The sequence below is a fragment of the Oncorhynchus gorbuscha genome, linkage group LG01, assembly GCF_021184085.1.
Source record: "Oncorhynchus gorbuscha isolate QuinsamMale2020 ecotype Even-year linkage group LG01, OgorEven_v1.0, whole genome shotgun sequence".
Lineage (NCBI taxonomy): Eukaryota > Metazoa > Chordata > Actinopteri > Salmoniformes > Salmonidae > Oncorhynchus > Oncorhynchus gorbuscha.
Window position 1 is genome coordinate 30,916,509 of NC_060173.1, and position 18,960 is coordinate 30,935,468.

At 44.4% G+C, this 18,960-nt stretch overlaps 2 protein-coding genes across 2 annotated transcripts in view; one reads left to right on the forward strand and one right to left on the reverse strand.

Moving 5' to 3' along the window:
• mapk8ip2 (mitogen-activated protein kinase 8 interacting protein 2) overlaps nt 1-18,960 on the reverse strand; it is a 119,405-nt gene that overhangs the window by 69,966 nt on the left and 30,479 nt on the right. The window lies entirely within an intron of this gene.
• LOC124035892 (gastricsin-like) lies at nt 1,638-7,237 on the forward strand. Its single transcript, XM_046349719.1, has 9 exons — nt 1,638-1,711; nt 1,898-2,039; nt 2,333-2,450; nt 2,685-2,803; nt 2,961-3,160; nt 6,185-6,301; nt 6,445-6,592; nt 6,754-6,852; nt 7,013-7,237. Exons 1-9 carry the CDS (start codon nt 1,656-1,658, stop codon nt 7,175-7,177), a joined length of 1,164 nt encoding a protein of 387 aa, XP_046205675.1. The 5' UTR covers nt 1,638-1,655; the 3' UTR covers nt 7,178-7,237.

Sequence of the window (18,960 nt, forward strand, 5' to 3'; positions counted from 1 at the left end):
CACAAGTGAACTTTTAACAAGGCACACCTGTTAATTGAAATGCATTCCAGGTGACTACCTCATGAAGCTGGTTGAGAGAATGCCAAGTGTCCAAAGCTGTCATCAAGGTAAAGGGTGGCTACTTTGAAGAATCTCAAATATAAAATATATTTTGATTTGTTGAACACTTTTTTTGTTACTACATGATTCCATATGTGTTATTAAACATTTAATGTCTTCACTATTATTCTGCACTGTAAAAAATAGTAAAAATAAAGAAAAACCTTGGAATGAGTAGGTGTGGCCAAACTTTTGACTAGTACTGTATGATACTGGCCCTAACCGCTAGAACACCCCAGGTGATAATTAAACAAAACGTTGACAGTTTATTCGTAACCTTAAGATACACTAGACAAGTGTATGTTGTAGCATAGTGGAGACCAATATCTATCTTGGGTTATTAAGCTATATAGAACTATGGTTGTGGATGTATATATATGTATATATATACTGCTTAAAAAATAAAGGTAACACTTAAACAACACAATGTAACTCCAAGTCAATCACACTTCTGTGAAATCAAACTGTCCACTTAGGAAGCAACACCGATTGACAATAAATTTCACATTCTGTTGTGCAAATGGAATAGACAACAGGTGGAAACTATAGGCAATTAGCAAGACACCTCCAGTAAAGGAGTGGTTCTGCAGGTGGTGACCACAGACCACTTCTCAGTTCCTATGCTTCCTGGCTGATGTTTTGGTCACTTTTGAATGCTGGCGATGCTTTCTCACTAGTGGTAGCATGAGACGGAGTCTACAACCCACACAAGTGGCTCAGGTAGTGCAGCTCATCCAGGATGGCACATCAATGCGAGCTGTGGCAAGAAGGTTTGCTGTGTCTGTCAGCTTAGGGTCCAGAGCATGGAGGCGCTACCAGGAGACAGGCCAGTACATCAGGAGACGTAGACGAGGCTGTGGGAGGGTAACAACCCAGCAGCAGGACCGCTACCTCCGCCTTTGTGCAAGGAGGAGCAGAAGGAGCACTGACAGAGAAATATATATATATATACGGCTGTATATTTTTGTACATTTGAATGTTGCAGTAACAGGACCTAGGCCTAGCGTTTGAGGGAGCGAGAGAGACCATCCTTTTGATTGCAAGCCTTGACCCCAATGACTAAACTAATCCCTATTGAGAGAAAGAGAACTGCTCATTTCCAGGGTCTCATGAGGCTCATTTGAATATCTTGAAGCAGAGCAAAGATTCTCAGTGAAAAAAATATTTTTGACACCGCTGAACCCATAACGCAACCGTAAGCGAAAAGATATACCAATGCGTTTGGTTTGTTAAAATAGAGCTCTGTATCTTATCTAATCTGGTTATCTCCCTTAAGATTCAGTAAAATAATAGTAATGTTTGGTTAGCGCTGCTATCGGTACAGGGGAGTAGAGGCTCGCCTGCACACTGAATAGAGAATGTGGAGTCAGGGGAAAAAGAAGCTAATTAGTCACCTCCTTAAGTCTGATAAGGGATGTGAACACACACTCACGCGTATCCATATCACACCCGCTTGCATTCATGTGTGCACATATGTGTGTTTGGTACAGTATATAAGATCAGTCCTGACCCAAGCTAAGGTGTATCCACCACTGGTTGTGATTTCAGGAGTGACCATGAAGTGTCTGGTTATTGTGCTGGTATGTGCTGTGCTCGCTGAGGGAATCCACAGGTTAGTACTCACTTTATTTATTTTTCACTCCATCCAGTTGCTCTTTTCCCCTAAATTCTCCCTAAAACACAATTTTCTTTTCTCATCTCTCATAGTCAATGATTACTCCTTGTTGCTCTATCTACCTATTTGCATTTGCAGAATTCGACTTCATATCTGAGTGTATCTGTGTTCTTGTTACCCTAGGATCCCTCTGGTGAAGCATAAGTCAATCCGTGAGAGAATGATGGAGAAAGGAGAACGCCTGCCCTACCAAGACCCCGCTCTCAAATACTTTCCTAGCGAGTTCGCTGGCTCCGCCACCATGTACATCAACAACTACGCCGACGTACGGACATGCTATAATACACAAGCTTATGGTCTATCTAGAATGTTACTCAATGTCCTGTCTATGTCCACAGAGTCTATTTTCATATTCCAGAATGAAATTCTATGATGTAGGCGAACATAGAAAATGTGAATTCTAGGTCTAACTAGATAACAACCATGTCAAGATAACATCTAACTCCATGAAGTAGAGTCTAAACCACGCCAACCACTGTAGATCTGATGCGTTGTTGTATGAATGTATTAGCAGCCCCTCTCTTTTGTCACCTATACTTTCCCTGTTGTGTTTTCCAGACCACCTACTATGGAGCCATCACCATCGGTACTCCCCCCCAGTCCTTCCAGGTGTTGTTTGACACTGGCTCTGCCAACCTGTGGGTTGACTCTGTACTCTGCAACACTCAGGCCTGCAGTGAGTACAGCTGGATAGCTTCATGACAATGAAAGCAACTGCTAGCTAATATTACAACAACATGTATAAACTAACTGCTACTTTCTCAACAATAAGTATTACTAATTATACTACTACTACTGTACTACTATCAGGGATATTTTAATCTATTGTCACTTCTACACACTTCCCAGATAAAGAGGAAATATACTGTCTACAATGTATTTAAGTTGTTTGTGTCCCTTCCTCCTGCAGACAGCCACACAAAGTTCAACCCCCAGCAGTCGTCCACCTACTCAGCTAATGGGGAAACTTTCTACCTGCCCTATGGAACTGGCAGTCTCAGTGGAGTCTTCGGATACGACACCGTCAACGTGAGTCCCACCATGACAACCTTACAAATACTTAACTACTTCTACCACAGTTATTCTTCACTACATGCAATAAAAAGCCACAACAGTACCTGTACTTCCATTCTAATAAAACCAAAGTGTTTCCATGATGCTGAGTGTGTGTTTGTCACCTCATTAGGTCGGTGGTATTTTCATCAACCACCAGGAGATTGGTCTGAGTACTGACGAGCCAGGTCAGACCTTTGTTGTGGCCCAGTTTGATGGTATCCTTGGCCTGTCCTACCCTTCCATCTCAGCCGGACAAGAGACTCCCTTCATGGACAACATCATGTCACTGAACCTTCTACAGGCTAACATATTTGCATTCTACCTGACCAGGTCAGTACTCCTACTATCACTTATACCACAAATATACCACTACTTACCACACACATACCACTACTTACCACAAATATACCACTACCATGACTTACCACACATACAGTATTCGGCCCCCTTGAACTTTGCGACCTTTTGCCACATTTCAGGCTTCAAACATAAAGATATAAAACTGTATTTTTTTGTGAAGAATCAACAACAAGTGGGACACAATCATGAAGTGGAACGACATTTATTGGATATTTCAAACTTTTTTAACAAATCAAAAACTGAAAAATTGGGCGTGCAAAATTATTCAGCCCCCTTAAGTTAATACTTTGTAGCGCCACCTTTTGCTGTGATTACAGCTGTAAGTCGCTTGGGGTATGTCTCTATCAGTTTTGCACATCGGGAGACTGAAATTTACTTTCGCACGGCACTGTATACCACTACCCCTACTTACCACACATATACCACTACCCCTACTTACCACAAATATACAACTACCCCTACTTACCACAAATATACAACTACCACTACTTACCACACATATACAACTACTTCTACTTACCACACATATACCAGTTCCACTACTACCACACATATACCACTATTTACCACACATATACAACTACTTCTACTTACCACACATATACCAGTTCCACTACTACCACACATACCACTACAGATGTCAGCTCTTAATTGGACTGCTTTCATCACAAGAGGAAAATAATCCTGCAGGAGGAGGATTTGAATATCTGAAGAATGATTTAGAACTGTTCCAGTGGGCAGCTGGAAGCGTGTTTGTACAGAAAGCAGTACCGTACCTACATTCTACCTTATGTAGGCTACGTGAAGGCTACGGCGTGTCTTGTGTTCATTATTACGTGGATTAGAATAAATGGGCATATTCTTAGGGGGTAGATGTATTGTCGTTAGGGAAAATATGTTGTTTTACATTAACTGTTTTATTATATATGTTGAAGGAAAGCAATAGGCATAATTAATCATTGTTTTCTTCAAATCCTGTGTGATCCAGCAGTTACAGCCACTGACCCCGGCACATATATGTCAGAGTCGGCATGGGTTCATATTCGGCCCACTGCCCTTTGACTCATGGATCAATGTCTATTTTTGACACATTCATTTTGCGTGGTTACATGATTAAAACAGAAACAACTCAAGGGTTAACAGTTCAGGAATGAATTCAGTTAGGGCTATGGTTTGGGGAAGGCTTAAAACAAAATAAAACAAAATGAAGCGCCTATGTATCATCAGTATTCAGAATATTCTTAACGCTCGCTAGAGCATTGTGATCTGCCATAAGCAGCTCACTCCGAACCTCATGAGTTTGCATCCAGTGCCGAGTGATCTAGTGACCAGCCTGAGACGACATTAGACCAACAAGTTAATTACATTTTTTTTTTTATGTTTTCAAGAAGTAAAACAAATAGTCCGATTTTTTACACAAAGAAGAGTCTCAGCTCAACTAAATTGTCTTTGGATAGGCTCAAATGTATAAACATATTAACAGCTTTAAGAAATGAAATATTAAAACGGCACACAGTACAGGCTTCCAATTCACACCAAGGACTAGAACTATATTCCCAAATAATACATAGCCGAACTATAAAACACGGACAAGGATCCACACTGGAGGAAAGTTTATTGTTCCACAGCAGACCTACATCTGTCAATCAGATGATGGCCCAACTCAGCTCATCAACTCAGCCAGGGAAATGTAATAATGGAGGCTGACTAACGGGTAGCCTAGTGGAATAATCAAAAACAAGGGACCTATTGCAGCCATCGATGGCACTTAGATTATCATCAGCTGATGACCCGTTAAATTATCCGTATGCTCTACATTCACCCGCACAACTGATCTCAATAGCGACCATTAATGTTCACTTCATTGCCGCTCCCTAAAGGATGATGTCAGTGTTACCTTAGTCCTGCTTGCAACCAAAGTGTTTCAAGATATATTCACCCTCTGGTTGGTATTGTCATCAGAACAACAGAGTACTTTTTGAACAGACTACGGGTGAATTATCCATTTGACAATTATTTCATACAAAATAAATAAAGTATCTACTGTGGGAATTTTCCTGACACTAATGCTGGTGTAGCCCTTAGTTACAATCTTATTGGTTTCCTATTTATGTTATCCAAAAGTGTCTGATATGGTAATTTATTATTAAGATCGCGGGGTAAAATATCCCTAGACTGTCCATATATAAAATGTGTAAATAAATCTAGTATATCGGGGGATTGAGTTATTTGTGCCAGAAAGTTGTGGGCCAGAATTGAACCAACGCCAACATGGTAGGCTTATATGTGTGAGCTGACTTCAGCAACCGTAACCCACACCACCCTACCAGACCCCACGATTGAACTACATTTTGAACATAGGATACAATTGAAGCTTGTATGTCATAGCCTAGATGAGACCAACATCCATCTTGTGTTGTTATGCTATATAAAATGACAGTTGTTGATGTGTATGGCTGCATTTCAAATGCAGTAATATGACCTAGGCATGGCGTTTCAGTGAAAAATTGAGACATTTATTTTGAAACCATGTACTGATCCCAATGACTCAAATGCCCCAGCATGGAGATAAAGACAACTGCTCTTTTTACAGGGACCCACACGGCTCATTTGTATTTCCTGATGCAGCAGGAAAATGAGCAGTGACAAAAAAAGTGATCAAGTTAAGATCTGACATCCCTACCACCACTTACTTACCACACGTATAATGTACTGCTACCGGACTGCAATATAAAATACACACAGATATCACAGAACCGTCTGCAGGGCAATGTGTTTGCTTTCTAGATGAACAGGTGATATATTTTAATAATGTATTTATTTATGTACATAATCAACGTTATATTCATTATTCCTGCTCCAGAAACTAAATCACTGATATAAGACAAGATTTTTGAGTAGAAAAGTGTCTTCTGTGAAGAGTGAACCATCTTCTTGCCAACTGCCTTCTATCTTTGTAAAATTGTTTGATGGCTTTAAAAAAATTCTGTGCAGGGACGGCCAGCAGGGCAGTGAGCTGTCATTCGGAGAAGTGGACAACACCAAGTATCAGGGTCAGATCTACTGGACCCCTGTCACCGCCCAGACATACTGGCAGATCGGCATCCAAGGGTCAGGATCAACCACACCAACCAAACACACTAAACCATACACTGACATCAGAACCACCAAGAGACTGGAAAAGCTGGGATGAAAAATGTCTAAGGCCGCTGTCAATGCATGTCTGTCTAACACTAACCCTTGTACATCTCCAGGTTCCAGATCAACGGTCAGGAGACAGGGTGGTGTGGGCAGGGCTGCCAGGCCATCGTGGATACAGGCACCTCCATGCTGACTGCACCCAAACAGATCATGGGAACGCTGATGCAGTCCATTGGAGCCCAGCAGGACCAGTACGGACAGGTAGCAGGAAGCCATTATAAACCATAACAGACCAGTACTAACTGACACCATAAAACAGTGTAATCCAGAAAGTAGAAGTTGGGAAAACCAGTGCAGACCAGAGTAAACCAGTACAGGGATGTTTTGTGTCACTCATGTCTGTGAATTGTTTGTTGATGTAGTACACAGTGAACTGTAACCAGATCAACAGCCTGCCGACTCTCACCTTCACCATCAATGGAGTCAACTTCCCCCTGCCGCCATCTGCATACATTCAGCAGGTAAGTTAGTGTGTCGTGTGTGTTTGTGTGTGTCTGTCCGTGTGTTACCATCTATGACTGATGTTAGGATAATGAAGGCCATAAGCCTTGTGTCAGTAGTGCATGTGCATCTGTGCGTGTGTGTATTGCACTCAACATGCGTGTTCTCCTCTCTATCCAGAACAACCAGGGTGGGTACCAGTTCTGCTTCGTGGGGATCATCCCCACCTACCTGCCGTCCCAGAACGGACAGCCCCTGTGGATTTTGGGAGATGTATTCCTCAGGGAGTACTACTCCGTCTATGACCGCACAAACAACCAAGTGGGCTTTGCCACCGCAGCCTAAACCTGACCAACATGACCATGACCGCAAACCAACACAGACACCGACCGTTCTTAAAAGTCTACCACCCCAAACCTCACACAGAATCTATTCCATCTCTGGCCATTCTAGAACATCAATCACCAATGGCAACTATTCTGAATCACTCATAACAACCACTCTGGTTATTTTAGAACACATATTACCCATGGCAACCACTCTGCTCATTATAATACACATATTACCCATGGCAACCACTGTGGGTCAGTTTGGCTTTGGTCCAGTGTGGTTAAAGCAAGCATCGACATCATTGGGTTAAAGCTCTTAGCTGTTAGATGACATCTGCTAATATTTTCAGTTCAGCTGTAATGTTGTTTCCTTTCTACTCTGGCATTGCAACGACAACCTCCTAGTTCCCAGACAACATCGGATGTGAACACAGGTTCAGCCATGTTGCTGATTGCATCATGATGCTGAGTGAAAAAGTAAATGACTTACAGAAACACAGTGAAATATGAAAATATGATTTTTGACACTTAAATGCATATCATCTCAAGACTGGATGTATTTGGTGTTTGTTTAGCTTCCATTTAGACTGAATAAACTATTGAAGTGCACAATAATCGTATTTGTTTTGAATCACTGTATTTGACACATCAAGCTCATGATGACTGTAAGACTGAAATCACACCTCACATTCACCACTGACTGTTGCCAGAAACTGCAACAAAAAACAAGAGCAGCTTTACCCAATTGGAGCCTGTAAAAATATCCAACCATCTACACATCATACATGTAGAAATAACTAAATATCACAGTCAAATATGCCATCTGTTAAATGGCATTAAGACCGAAGTATCCTCAGGAGAGCAGCAGCACTGTGAAATGGACTTTAATGAAAGCTTCAACATTTCACTTCTGCTTACGAGCTCTTATCTCTGTAACATGGTCAGCGGCCGGTGTGTGTGTGGATGCGTATGCATACAAGTGTTTTTTTGTCTCTACACACACCATCAACTGTCTTAAACTGTTTGTCAGGAGCAGAGATAGCAGACACGTACACCCACATTTGTGACACACACACCAGTTTGTGATTTCACCCCCAGTCCTCATGTACCTGACCCCTCCACCCTTCAAAGAGGAGCATCTCTGACTCATGTCCACACAGATTGCTCCGACCCTGGGGAAGCCTGCTCTGAGATATGGCCTGTCACTGTCTGTCTGGGTCTGTGCCTCATTCACCAGACACAAGAACTCGCACACCCTCCATTGCTTTGCTCTCTAAGCAGACAGAGGAGTTCAGCACTATTCTCGATTATTCCAGGTCCCCAGTTTACAGACACAAGTGCTTAAATGTGTTCATCATCCTTTTCTTAGTTTCTATAAAAACATCTGTATATCTGTGGTCCATTAGTTCAAACAGAGGCTCAGCTCTCTACTCCATTAGTAAGAGACTGTGTGAGGATCAGAGGGAAATTGTAAGGGGTGCGTAACTGGTGGCAGGGTAGTCAAACGCAGGAGAGCAGAACTTGGTGAATAGCCAAAGCAGTTTAATATATAAAACTAACGGCATACAAAACAAACACATGGGAACATAGGTACAAAACCCGTAGCGCACCAGTAACAAATAGCACAAGTACTTACAAAATAATCATCCAATAAAATCAAATGTATTTATATAGCCCTTCGAACATCAGCCGATATCTCAAAGTGCTGTACAGAAACCCAGCCTAAAACCCCAAACAGCAAGCAATGCAGGTGTAGAAGCACAGTGGCTAGGAAAAACTCACTAGAAAGGCCAAAACCTAGGAAGAAACCTAGAGAGGAACCAGGCTATGAGGGGTGGCCAGTCCTCTTCTGACTGTGCCGGGTAGAGATTATAACAGAACATGGCCAAGATGGTGAAATGAAAAAATAATCAACTCCCGACAAGGACATGGGGAAACTGAGGGAAAATATACAACATGTAATTAGGGAATTGAAACGAGGTGTGTGTGAAAACAAGACAAAACAAACGGAACATGAAAAATGGATCGGTGATGGCTAGAAGACCGGTGACGTCAACCGCTGAACACCGCCCGTACAAGGAGAGGAACCGACTTCGGAAGAACTCGTGACAGTAACCCCCCTTCCCCTTGATGCGCGGCTCCAGCAGCACGCCGACACTGGCCTCGGTGACGACCCGGAGATGCAGGGCAATCCGGAAGGAGACGGTGGAAATCCCGCCGCATAGAAGGGTCCAACATGTCCTCCTCCGGAACACAGCATCTCTCCTCCGGATCATACCCCTCCCAGTCTATGAGGTACTGAAGGCCCCTCGCCCGGCGTCTCAAATCCAAGATGGATCGAACGGAGGGGGCGGAGGAACTTCCCGCAGCCACCACCGGCCTGAGGAGAGACACATGGAACGAGGGGTTAACGCGGTAATCGGGGGGAAACTGTAACCTATAGCATACCTTGTTCACGCTCCTCAGGACTTTAAATGGTCCCACAAACCGCGGACCCAGCTTCCGGCAGGGCAGGCGGCGGGGCAGGTTTCCGGGTCGAGAACCAAACCAGTCATCCACCACTTGAGCCTCAGTCTGACTCTGATGCCAAGGAGCCAGAACCGGCTGATACCCCAATACACACTGGAAAGGAGAGAGGTTAGTGGAGGAGTGGCGGAGCGAGTTCTGGGCCATCGCTGCCCACTCCCCCGGCCGGTCCTGGCAATAAGACCTCAGAAACCTATCCACATCCTAGTTAACTCTCTCCACCTGCCCGTTACTCTCGGTGCGAAAACATGAGGCAAGGCTGACCGAGACCCCCAGACATTCCATGAATGCTCTCCAGACCCTCGACGTGAACTGGGGACCCCGATCAGACACTATATCCTCAGGCATCCCATAGTGCCGGAAGACGTGAGTAAACAGGGCCTCCGCAGTCTGTAGGGCCGTAGGGAGACCGGGCAAAGGGACGAGACGACAGGACTTAGAAAAACACAACGACCAGGATCATGGTGTAACCCTGTGAAGGTGGAAGATCGGTTATAAAATTCACCGACAGGTGCGATCGAGGCCATTGCGGAACGGGTAAGGGTTGTAACTTACCTCTGGGCAGGTGCTTAGGAGCCTTACACTGGGTGCACACCGAGCAGGAGGAAACATAAACCCTAACATCCTTAGCCAAAGTGGGCCACTAGTACTTCCCACTAAGACAGCGCACCGTCCGACCGATCCCAGGATGACCAGAGGGTGACGTGTGGGCCCAATAGATCAGCCGGTCGCGTACAGAAGACGGAATGTACAGATGCCCAGCTGGACACTGGGGGAGGGAGTGGGCTCTGCACGTGACGCCCGCTCAATGGCCGCGTCCAGCTCCCACACTACCGGCGCCACCAAGCAAGAGGCTGGGAGTATGGGAGTGGGATCCTTTGGCCGCTCCTCTGTGTCATACTGCCGGGACAGTGAGTCTGCCTTAAACTTCTGGGAACTTGGTCTGTACGAAAGGGTGAAAACAAAACAGGTGAAAAACATGGCCCACCTTGCCTGGCGAGGGTTCATTCTCCTCGCTGCCCGGATGTACTCCAGATTGCGCTGGTCAGTCCAGATGAGAAAAGGGTGTTTAGCCCACTCAAGCCAATGTCTCCACGCTTTCAAGGCCTTGACAACAGCCAACAGCTCGTGGTCCCCCACGTCATAGTTTTGCTCAGCCGGGCTGAGCTTCTTCGAAGAAGGCACAGGGGCGGAGCTTCAGTGGCGTACCCAAGCGCTGAGAGAGCACCGCTCCTATCCCAGCCTCGGACGCGCCCACCTCTACTATGAACGCCAAAGAGGGGTCCGGATGGGCGCAGAGGTAAACAGAGCCCTTAGTTGCCCAAAAGCCCTGTCCACCTCAACTGACCACTGCAGACGTACAGGACCTCCCTTCAGCAGTGAGGTAATGGGAGCAGCCACCTGACCTAAATCCTGGATAAATCTCTGGTAGTAATTGGCAAACCCTAAAAATCGCTGCACCTCCTTTACCTTGGTGGGAGTCAGCCAATAGCGCACGGCTGAAATGTGGTCACTCTCCATCTCCACCCCTGATGTGGAAATGCGATACCCTAAGAAGGATACGGCTTGCTGAAAGAAAAGGCATTTCTCAGGCTGGACATACAGGTCATGCTCCAACAGCCGTCCAAGTACCCTGCGCACCAAAGACACATGCTCGGTGCGTTTAGCGGAGTATATCTATATATACCAATACACCCTGCCCGTGCAGGTCCCTGAAAATCTCATCTACAAAGGATTGGAAGACTGATGGAGCATTCATCAACCCATATGGCATGACGAGGTACTCATAATGCCCTGATGTGGTACTAAATGCCATCTTCCACTTGTCTCCCTCCCGGATACGCACCTGGTGGTATTCGCTCCTGAGATCCAGTTTTGTGAAGAAGCGCGCTCTGTGCATTGACTAAATCGCAGTGGTGATAAGAGGTAACTGTACCTTACCGTGATTTGATTGTGTAGTCAATGCACTATCCTCTATAGTCAATGCACGGGCACAGACCTCCATCCTTCTTCACAAAAAAGAAACTCGAGGAGGCGGGTGAAGCGGAGGACCGAATGTACCCCCAACGCAGGTATTCAGAGACATATGTCTCCATAGACACTGTCTCCGCTTGTGACAGTGAATACACGTGACTCCTGGGAAGTACAGCGTCTACCAGGAGATTTTTCGCACAATCCCCCCGATGGGGTGGTAATTGAGTATCCTTCTTATTACAGAAGGCGAGATCCAAATCGGCATATTCGGGGGGGTTGCGCACAGTGGAGACCTGGTCTGGTCTTTCCACCGTAGTAGCACCAACGGAAACCCCTACATAACTCCCCGAGCACTCTCGCGACCACCCCGTGAGTGCCCTCTGTTTCCATGAAATGGTGGGGTCATGACGAGCCAACCAGTAAAGGCCCAGTACCACGGGAAACGCAGGAGAAAGAGACTGGTTTGCTCCTCATGACTCCCCTGCGTTACCATGGCCAGGGAGATCGTGGCTTCCCTGATTACCCCGGACCCCCATGGTCGACTATCCAGAGCGTGGACTGGGAAAGGTCTAACCACAGGAATAATGGGGATCGCTAAACTAAGAGCGAGTGCTCCGTCAATAAAATTCCCAGCTGCGCCTGAATTGACGAGTGCCTTTTGCTGGGAATCCGGGGGAAAATCTAAAAAAACAAATAGGTACAAACAGTTGGACAACAGAGGACTCTGGATGAGAGTGGTGCACACTCTCCTGGGGTGACGCCAGAGTGCCCTGCCTGCTGCCGCGACTCCCAGAGAGGCCAACCCGGCACCGACCGGCAGTGTCCCCTCTGCGGCCACAGATGGTGCACGAACTGGAAACCCCTCCGGTCTCCCTCACAGCCCCTCCCAGCTCCATAGGTTCAGGAGAGGGGGTGCGAGGGGATGGAACCACCAGACCCTGATCTGAACGTCCACGGGTAGCCATCAGCCATCATTAATATATAAAACTAACGGCATACCAAACAACAAACACATGGGTAAAAAACCGTAGCGCACCAGTAACACATAGCACGAGTACTTACAAAATAAACATTTCCCAACAAGGACATGGGGGAAACAGAGGGAACATATACAACATGTAATTAGGGAATTGAAACCAGGTGTGTGTGAAAACAAGACAAAACAAATAGAGCATGAAAAATGGATCGGCGATGGCTAGAAGACCGGTGACGTCGACCGCCCGAACAAGGAGAGGAACCGACTGACAGAAATGCTGCATTGCAGGTTTTCTAGTGAGGACAGGACAGTCCAGACAGGGCCTCGTACAGATGTATATAGAGCCACTGTGAAGCAGGGTAAGTCAGAAAATACATTGGGAGTAGAAATGTGAAGCTAGATAACTGTCTAAATCAGGGCAGAACTGTAAACCTTATCAAAGCTCAATCAGTAACAAAACAAGTGCTAAATCAACAATCATGACTAGTTCACCCACCCACACACACACACACACACACACCTCCTGACCAGCAGGACAGAATTTGGTATGTCATCAAATATGAAGTGCTGTGTGAAAATAAACTATTCAGGCCTTGGTGAGCGCTCTTTACAGAACTGTTGTTTCTGTATCAGTGTGTGTATAAAAGATCTCCAATTATGTTAACATTAAAAAAGACAACTTGGTAAATATCTGGATAAGTATTTCCCTGCACATTGTTAATCATGACCTTGGACAGGTTTTCATATCTCAGTGTATTGTGCTTTATATCTGTATTACTGATTAACACTGTTGGAAACGGCTAAACTTTGAACATTGAGATATTAACTAAATGATAAGGAGTGGAAGAGAATGGGTTTTATGTCAGAAGTTAAGGGTCCTCTGTAGAAAGCCAGAAGGCTTTGGAATATGTTTTATGGAGGAGAGGAGAGTGACGTGTTGATATAGGGAAGACAGGTGGATATCTGTGGATTAGGTGAAGGAGGGGATGAGGTCAGGAGGTGAGGACAAATTCCCTTAACCTGTTAAGTCGACCCTCTACTTTTTCGAACATTCTGTTAAAAATCGCGCAACATTTCAGTGCCCTGCTACTCATGCCAGGAATATAGTATATGCATATTATTAGTATGTGTGGATAGCAAACACTCTGACGTTTATAAAACTGGTTGAATCACGGCTGTGACTTTAACAGAGCGTGAGTTTCATCGAATAGCGCAGGAAAACCTGATCACTGAAAATGGAAATAAATATCCTTGCGCTTACTTCCAGGAATTGTTCAAAGTGAACCGAATTACATGAGACCGAGGTTTCAGCGCCTACAGCTACCACACGTTGTCTAGAGTCTTGTCATTTGATTCACAATTGATTCTTGGTCTAACCGGTTCAAGGGAACTCCTTCCCTCCGTTCTCCGACCGGATGTTTTGGTCGAGCTCTCTCGGCCATGTTTTTTTCAAGACGACACCTATAGAAGTTACATCGCCTCCTGATGAATTTTATCACTTATTAACGTGTACTAATACCTAAAGTTGCATTACAAAAGTATTTTGAAGTGTTTTGTGAAAGTTTATCGTCGACTTTTTGAATAAAAAAAAATGACGTTACGTTATGAAACGCTCTTTTTTTTAGTTTATCATACAGTCTACATAGAACGATATCTAGGCTATATATAGGACCGATTTAATCGGAAAAAAGACCCAATAGTGATTATGGGACATCTAGGAGTGCCAACAAAGAAGATGGTCAAAGGTAATGAATGTTTTATATTTTATTGTGCGGTTTGTGTAGCGCCGGATATGCTAATTATTTTGTTTACGTCCCCTGCGGGTCTTTTGTGGTGTTACATGCTATCAGATAATAGCTTCTCATGCTTTCGCCGAAAAGCATTTAAAAAATCTGACTTGTTGCCTGGATTCACAACGAGTGTAGCTTTAATTCAATACCCTGCATGTGTATTTTAATGAACGTTTGAGTTTTAACTAATGCTATTAGCATTTAGCATAGCGCATTTGCATTTCCAGAGCTCTAGATGGGACGCCTGCGTGCCAGGTAGGAGCAAGTGGTTAAGGGAGTAATAAGCGTTTGGTATCCTGTTACCCTCTTTCTGTTGAACAATAAGATGTAAGGATTGGAGAGAAGGCGTGTCTTACGTAGGATGTATATAACTGTGATGGAGAGAAATGTTTTGCTGTCTGAATACAGCTGTACAGAACCTTTGGGAAGAATTAAACTTGGTTAAAGCTTCTCTAGTGTCCGTGAGTTATTTAGATCTGTAAAATAAGAACCTAACAACACTAAGTGCTTACTATGCAGTAGCTAGGGGATTTCCAATGACACAGCCAAAACAATGGAATTCTCCACATTTTGAAAACAAATACACAGTTGTGGAAAAAGTACTGAATTGTCATACTTGAGTAAAAGTAAAGATACCTTCATAGAAAATGGCACAAGTTAAAGTGAAAGTCAACCAGTAAAATATTACTTGAGTAAAAATTTAAACGTATTTGGTTTTAAATATACTTAAGTATCAAAAGTAAATGTAATTTCTAAAATTTACTTAAGGATCAAAAGCAAAATATTTTAAAAATCTTTATATTAAGAAAATTAGACGCCACTATTTAAATTATGGATAACCAGTGGCGCACTCCAACACTCAGGCATCATTTACAAACGAAGCATTTAGTAAGTCTGTCAGATCAGAGGCAGTAGGGATGACCACATATGTTCTCTTGATAAGTGTGTAAATTGGACCATTTTCATGTCCTGCTAAGTACTCAAAATGTACTTCTGGGTGTCAGGGAGTAGAAAGTACATGTTCTTAAGGAATGTAGTGAAGTAAAAGTAAAAGTTGTCAACAATATAGTCAAGTAAAGTACAGATACTGTACCTCAAAAAACTACACAAGTAGTAATTTTAAGTATTTTTACTGCAAATAATGTACATTTACTTTTAATTAAAAGAGACTATGTAAACTATTTATCTTTCCCTCTGCCTCTCTGCTCTCTGCCTCTCTGCCTCTCTGCCTCTCTGCCTCTCTGCCTCTCTGCCTCTCTGCCTCTCATCTTTCACACACCAAAATGTTGCTACATCTTTTCAAATGTTTATTTAGTTGATGGCTCCAGAACAAGCAGAATGCTTTACCAGCCTGTTCAACCTCTCTTTCATATTGTCTGAGATCCCCAAGGATTGGAAAGCTGCCGCAGTCATCCCCCTCTTCAAAGGGGGAGACACCCTGGACCCAAACTGTTACAGACCTATATCCATTCTGCCCTGCCTATCTAAGGTCTTCGAAAGCCAAGTCAACAAACAGGTCACTGACCATCTCAAATCCCACCGTACCTTCTCCGCTATGCAATCTGGTTTCCGAGCCGGTCACGGGTGCACCTCAGCCACACTCAAGGTACTAAACGACATCATAACCGCCATCGATAAAAGACAGTACTGTGCAGCCGTCTTCATCGACCTTGCCAAGGTTTTCGACTCTGTCAATCACCATATTCTTATCGGCAGACTCAGTAGCCTCGGTTTTTCGGATGACTGCCTTGCCTGGTTCACCAATTACTTTGCAGACAGAGTTCAGTGTGTCAAATCGGAGGGCATGTTGTCCGGTCCTCTGGCAGTCTCTATGGGGGTGCCACAGGGTTCAATTCTCGGGCCGACTCTTTTCTCTGTGTATATCAATGATGTTGCTCTTGCTGCGGGCGATTCCCTGATCCACCTCTACGCAGACGACACCATTCTGTGCACTTTCGGCCCGTCATTGGACACTGTGCTATCTAACCTCCAATCGAGCTTCAATGCCATACAACACTCCTTCCGTGGCCTCCAACTGCTCTTAAACGCTAGTAAAACCAAATGCATGCTTTTCAACCGATCACTGCCTGCACCCGCTTGCCCGACTAGCATCACCACACTGGATGGTTCCGACCTTGAATATGTGGACACCTATAAGTACCTAGGTGTCTGGCTAGACTGCAAACTCTCCTTCCAGACCCATATCAAACATCTCCAATCGAAAATCAAATCAAGAGTCGGCTTTCTATTCCGCAACAAAGCCTCCTTCACTCACGCTGCCAAGCTTACCCTAGTAAAACTGACTATCCTACCGATCCTCGACGACGTCATCTACAAAATTGCTTCCAACACTCTACTCAGCCAACTGGATGCAGTTTATCACAGTGCCATCCGTTTTGTCACTAAAGCACCTTATACTACCCACCACTGCGAGCTGTATGCTCTAGTCGGCTGGCCCTCGCTACATATTCGTCGCCAGACCCACTGGCTCCAGGTCATCTACAAGGCCATGCTAGGCAAAGCTCCGCCTTATCTCAGCTCACTGGTCACAATGGCAACACCCATCCGTAGCACGCGCTCCAACAGGTGTATCTCATTGATCATCCCTAAAGCCAACACCTCATTCGGCCGCCTTTCGTTCCAGTACTCTGCTGCCTGTGACTGGAACGAATTGCAAAAATCCCTGAAGATGGAGACTTTTATCTCCCTCACCAACTTCAAACATCAGCTGTCTGAGCAGCTAACCGATCGCTGCAGCTGTACATAATCTATTGGTAAATAGCCCACCCATTTTCACCTACCTCATCCCCACAGTTTTTATTTATTTACTTTTCTGCTCTTTTGCACACCAATATCTCTACCTGTACATGATCATCTGATCATTTATCACTCCAGTGTTAATCTGCAATATTGTAATTATTCGCCTACCTCCTCATGCCTTTTGCACACATTGTATATTGACTCCCCCTTTTTTCTCTACTGTGTTATTGACTTGTTAATTGTTTACTCCATGTGTAACTCTGTGTTGTCTGTTCACACTGCTATGCTTTATCTTGGCCAGGTCGCAGTTGCAAATGAGAACCTGTTCTCAACTAGCCTACCTGGTTAAATAAAGGTGTTCTCAACTAGCCTACCTGGTTAAATAAAGGTGTTCTCAACTAGCCTACCTGGTTAAATAAAGGTGTTCTCAACTAGCCTACCTGGTTAAATAAAGGTGTTCTCAACTAGCCTACCTGGTTAAATAAAGGTGTTCTCAACTAGCCTACCTGGTTAAATAAAGGTGAAATAAAAAAAAAATACAAAAATTGTAGTACAATTGTGGTGTGACGTCTGCCTGAAAGTCACCTATAAAGTGTCATTAAAACATAACAGTATACAATATTTCACCCATGTTGACTAAACATCAGATCATATCGTATTTCTACATACCATTAGTAATAACACTGTGGACTGTGGTGTTAAGGCAGTGCTTGTGTCAAACACACGTTCTTGGGCAATTTCGACTTGTAAAAGCCAGAGCTCTGCTATTTTCCAACCCTTTCTTATATCAGCTCGCTTGTGCTGAGGTGGGAGGGATGGAAATATTGTAGGTGTGTCTTTAAAAACCTATTTCAAGCAGTGGTGATATTTAACACTCACTGGTCGCTGGTCTTTGCGGTAACACAATTGGTTATGGCATCGATTTTGCCAGTGGAGGTGCACAGTAGTCTTGAAAACCATTATAGGGCAGAGTTACTCCGCCTCAAAAATTCAATTTGGCGAAATGCTTGGCACACACATACTCAGGCTGACTGGCTCTTGTTCAGGCAAATGTGAAATAAGAGCACTCAGGCTATCCGGAAGGCCAAAGGTAGTTACTTTAAGGAGCAGTTCTCGCTCTCTGTTGATCTAATCTCAAGAATGAAACCTCCTCACAGCTGCCCATGTCCCTTTATGTTGATGTGTTTGTTACTTGACAAGGAGCACATGGCTGAGCTCTTTAAATCACCACTTCATTAAGTCAGCTTTCCTATTTGACTCAGCCATGCCTCATTGCCTGTCCAACATTTCCTCATCTCCCACCCCTTCTAATGTGGCTAGCCCCTATGCTCCTCCCTCTTTTTCCCCTGCCCCGCTACAAAGTTTCTCCCTGCAGGCAGTCAGTGAGTCCGAGGTGCCAACGGAGCTCCTTAAACTTGACCCCCAAAAACCATCTGGGTCAGATGGTTTAGATACATTCTTCTTTAAGGTTGCAGCCCCTATCATCTCCAAGCTTATCTCTGACCTGTTTAACCTCTCTCTCCTCTCTGGGGAGGTTCCCATTGCTTGGAAGGCAGCCACGGTGGGTCCTTTATTTAAAGGGGAGGTAAAGCTGATCCTAACTGTTATTGGACCATTTCTATTTTGCCATGTTTATCTAAAGTGTTGGAAAAACTGACTGGCTTTCTTGATGTCAATAGTATTTTCTCTGGTATTAAGTCTGGTTTCTGCTCAAAAAAGCACACACATCCCTGGGTCTCTCCTCTTTTCAGTTTGCTGTAATTATGGGGATTG

What these genes read in the sequence shown, in the direction of transcription:
- LOC124035892 (XM_046349719.1), top strand. Translation starts at nt 1,656, where the DNA reads ATGAAGTGTCTGGTTATTGTGCTGGTATGTGCTGTGCTCGCTGAGGGA. An exon ending in CTGCAACACTCAGGCCTGCA is followed by an intron (nt 2,451 to 2,684) that starts GTGAGTACAGCT and finishes TTCCTCCTGCAG; the next exon opens with ACAGCCACACAAAGTTCAAC. An exon ending in CATCTGCATACATTCAGCAG is followed by an intron (nt 6,853 to 7,012) that starts GTAAGTTAGTGT and finishes CTCTCTATCCAG; the next exon opens with AACAACCAGGGTGGGTACCA.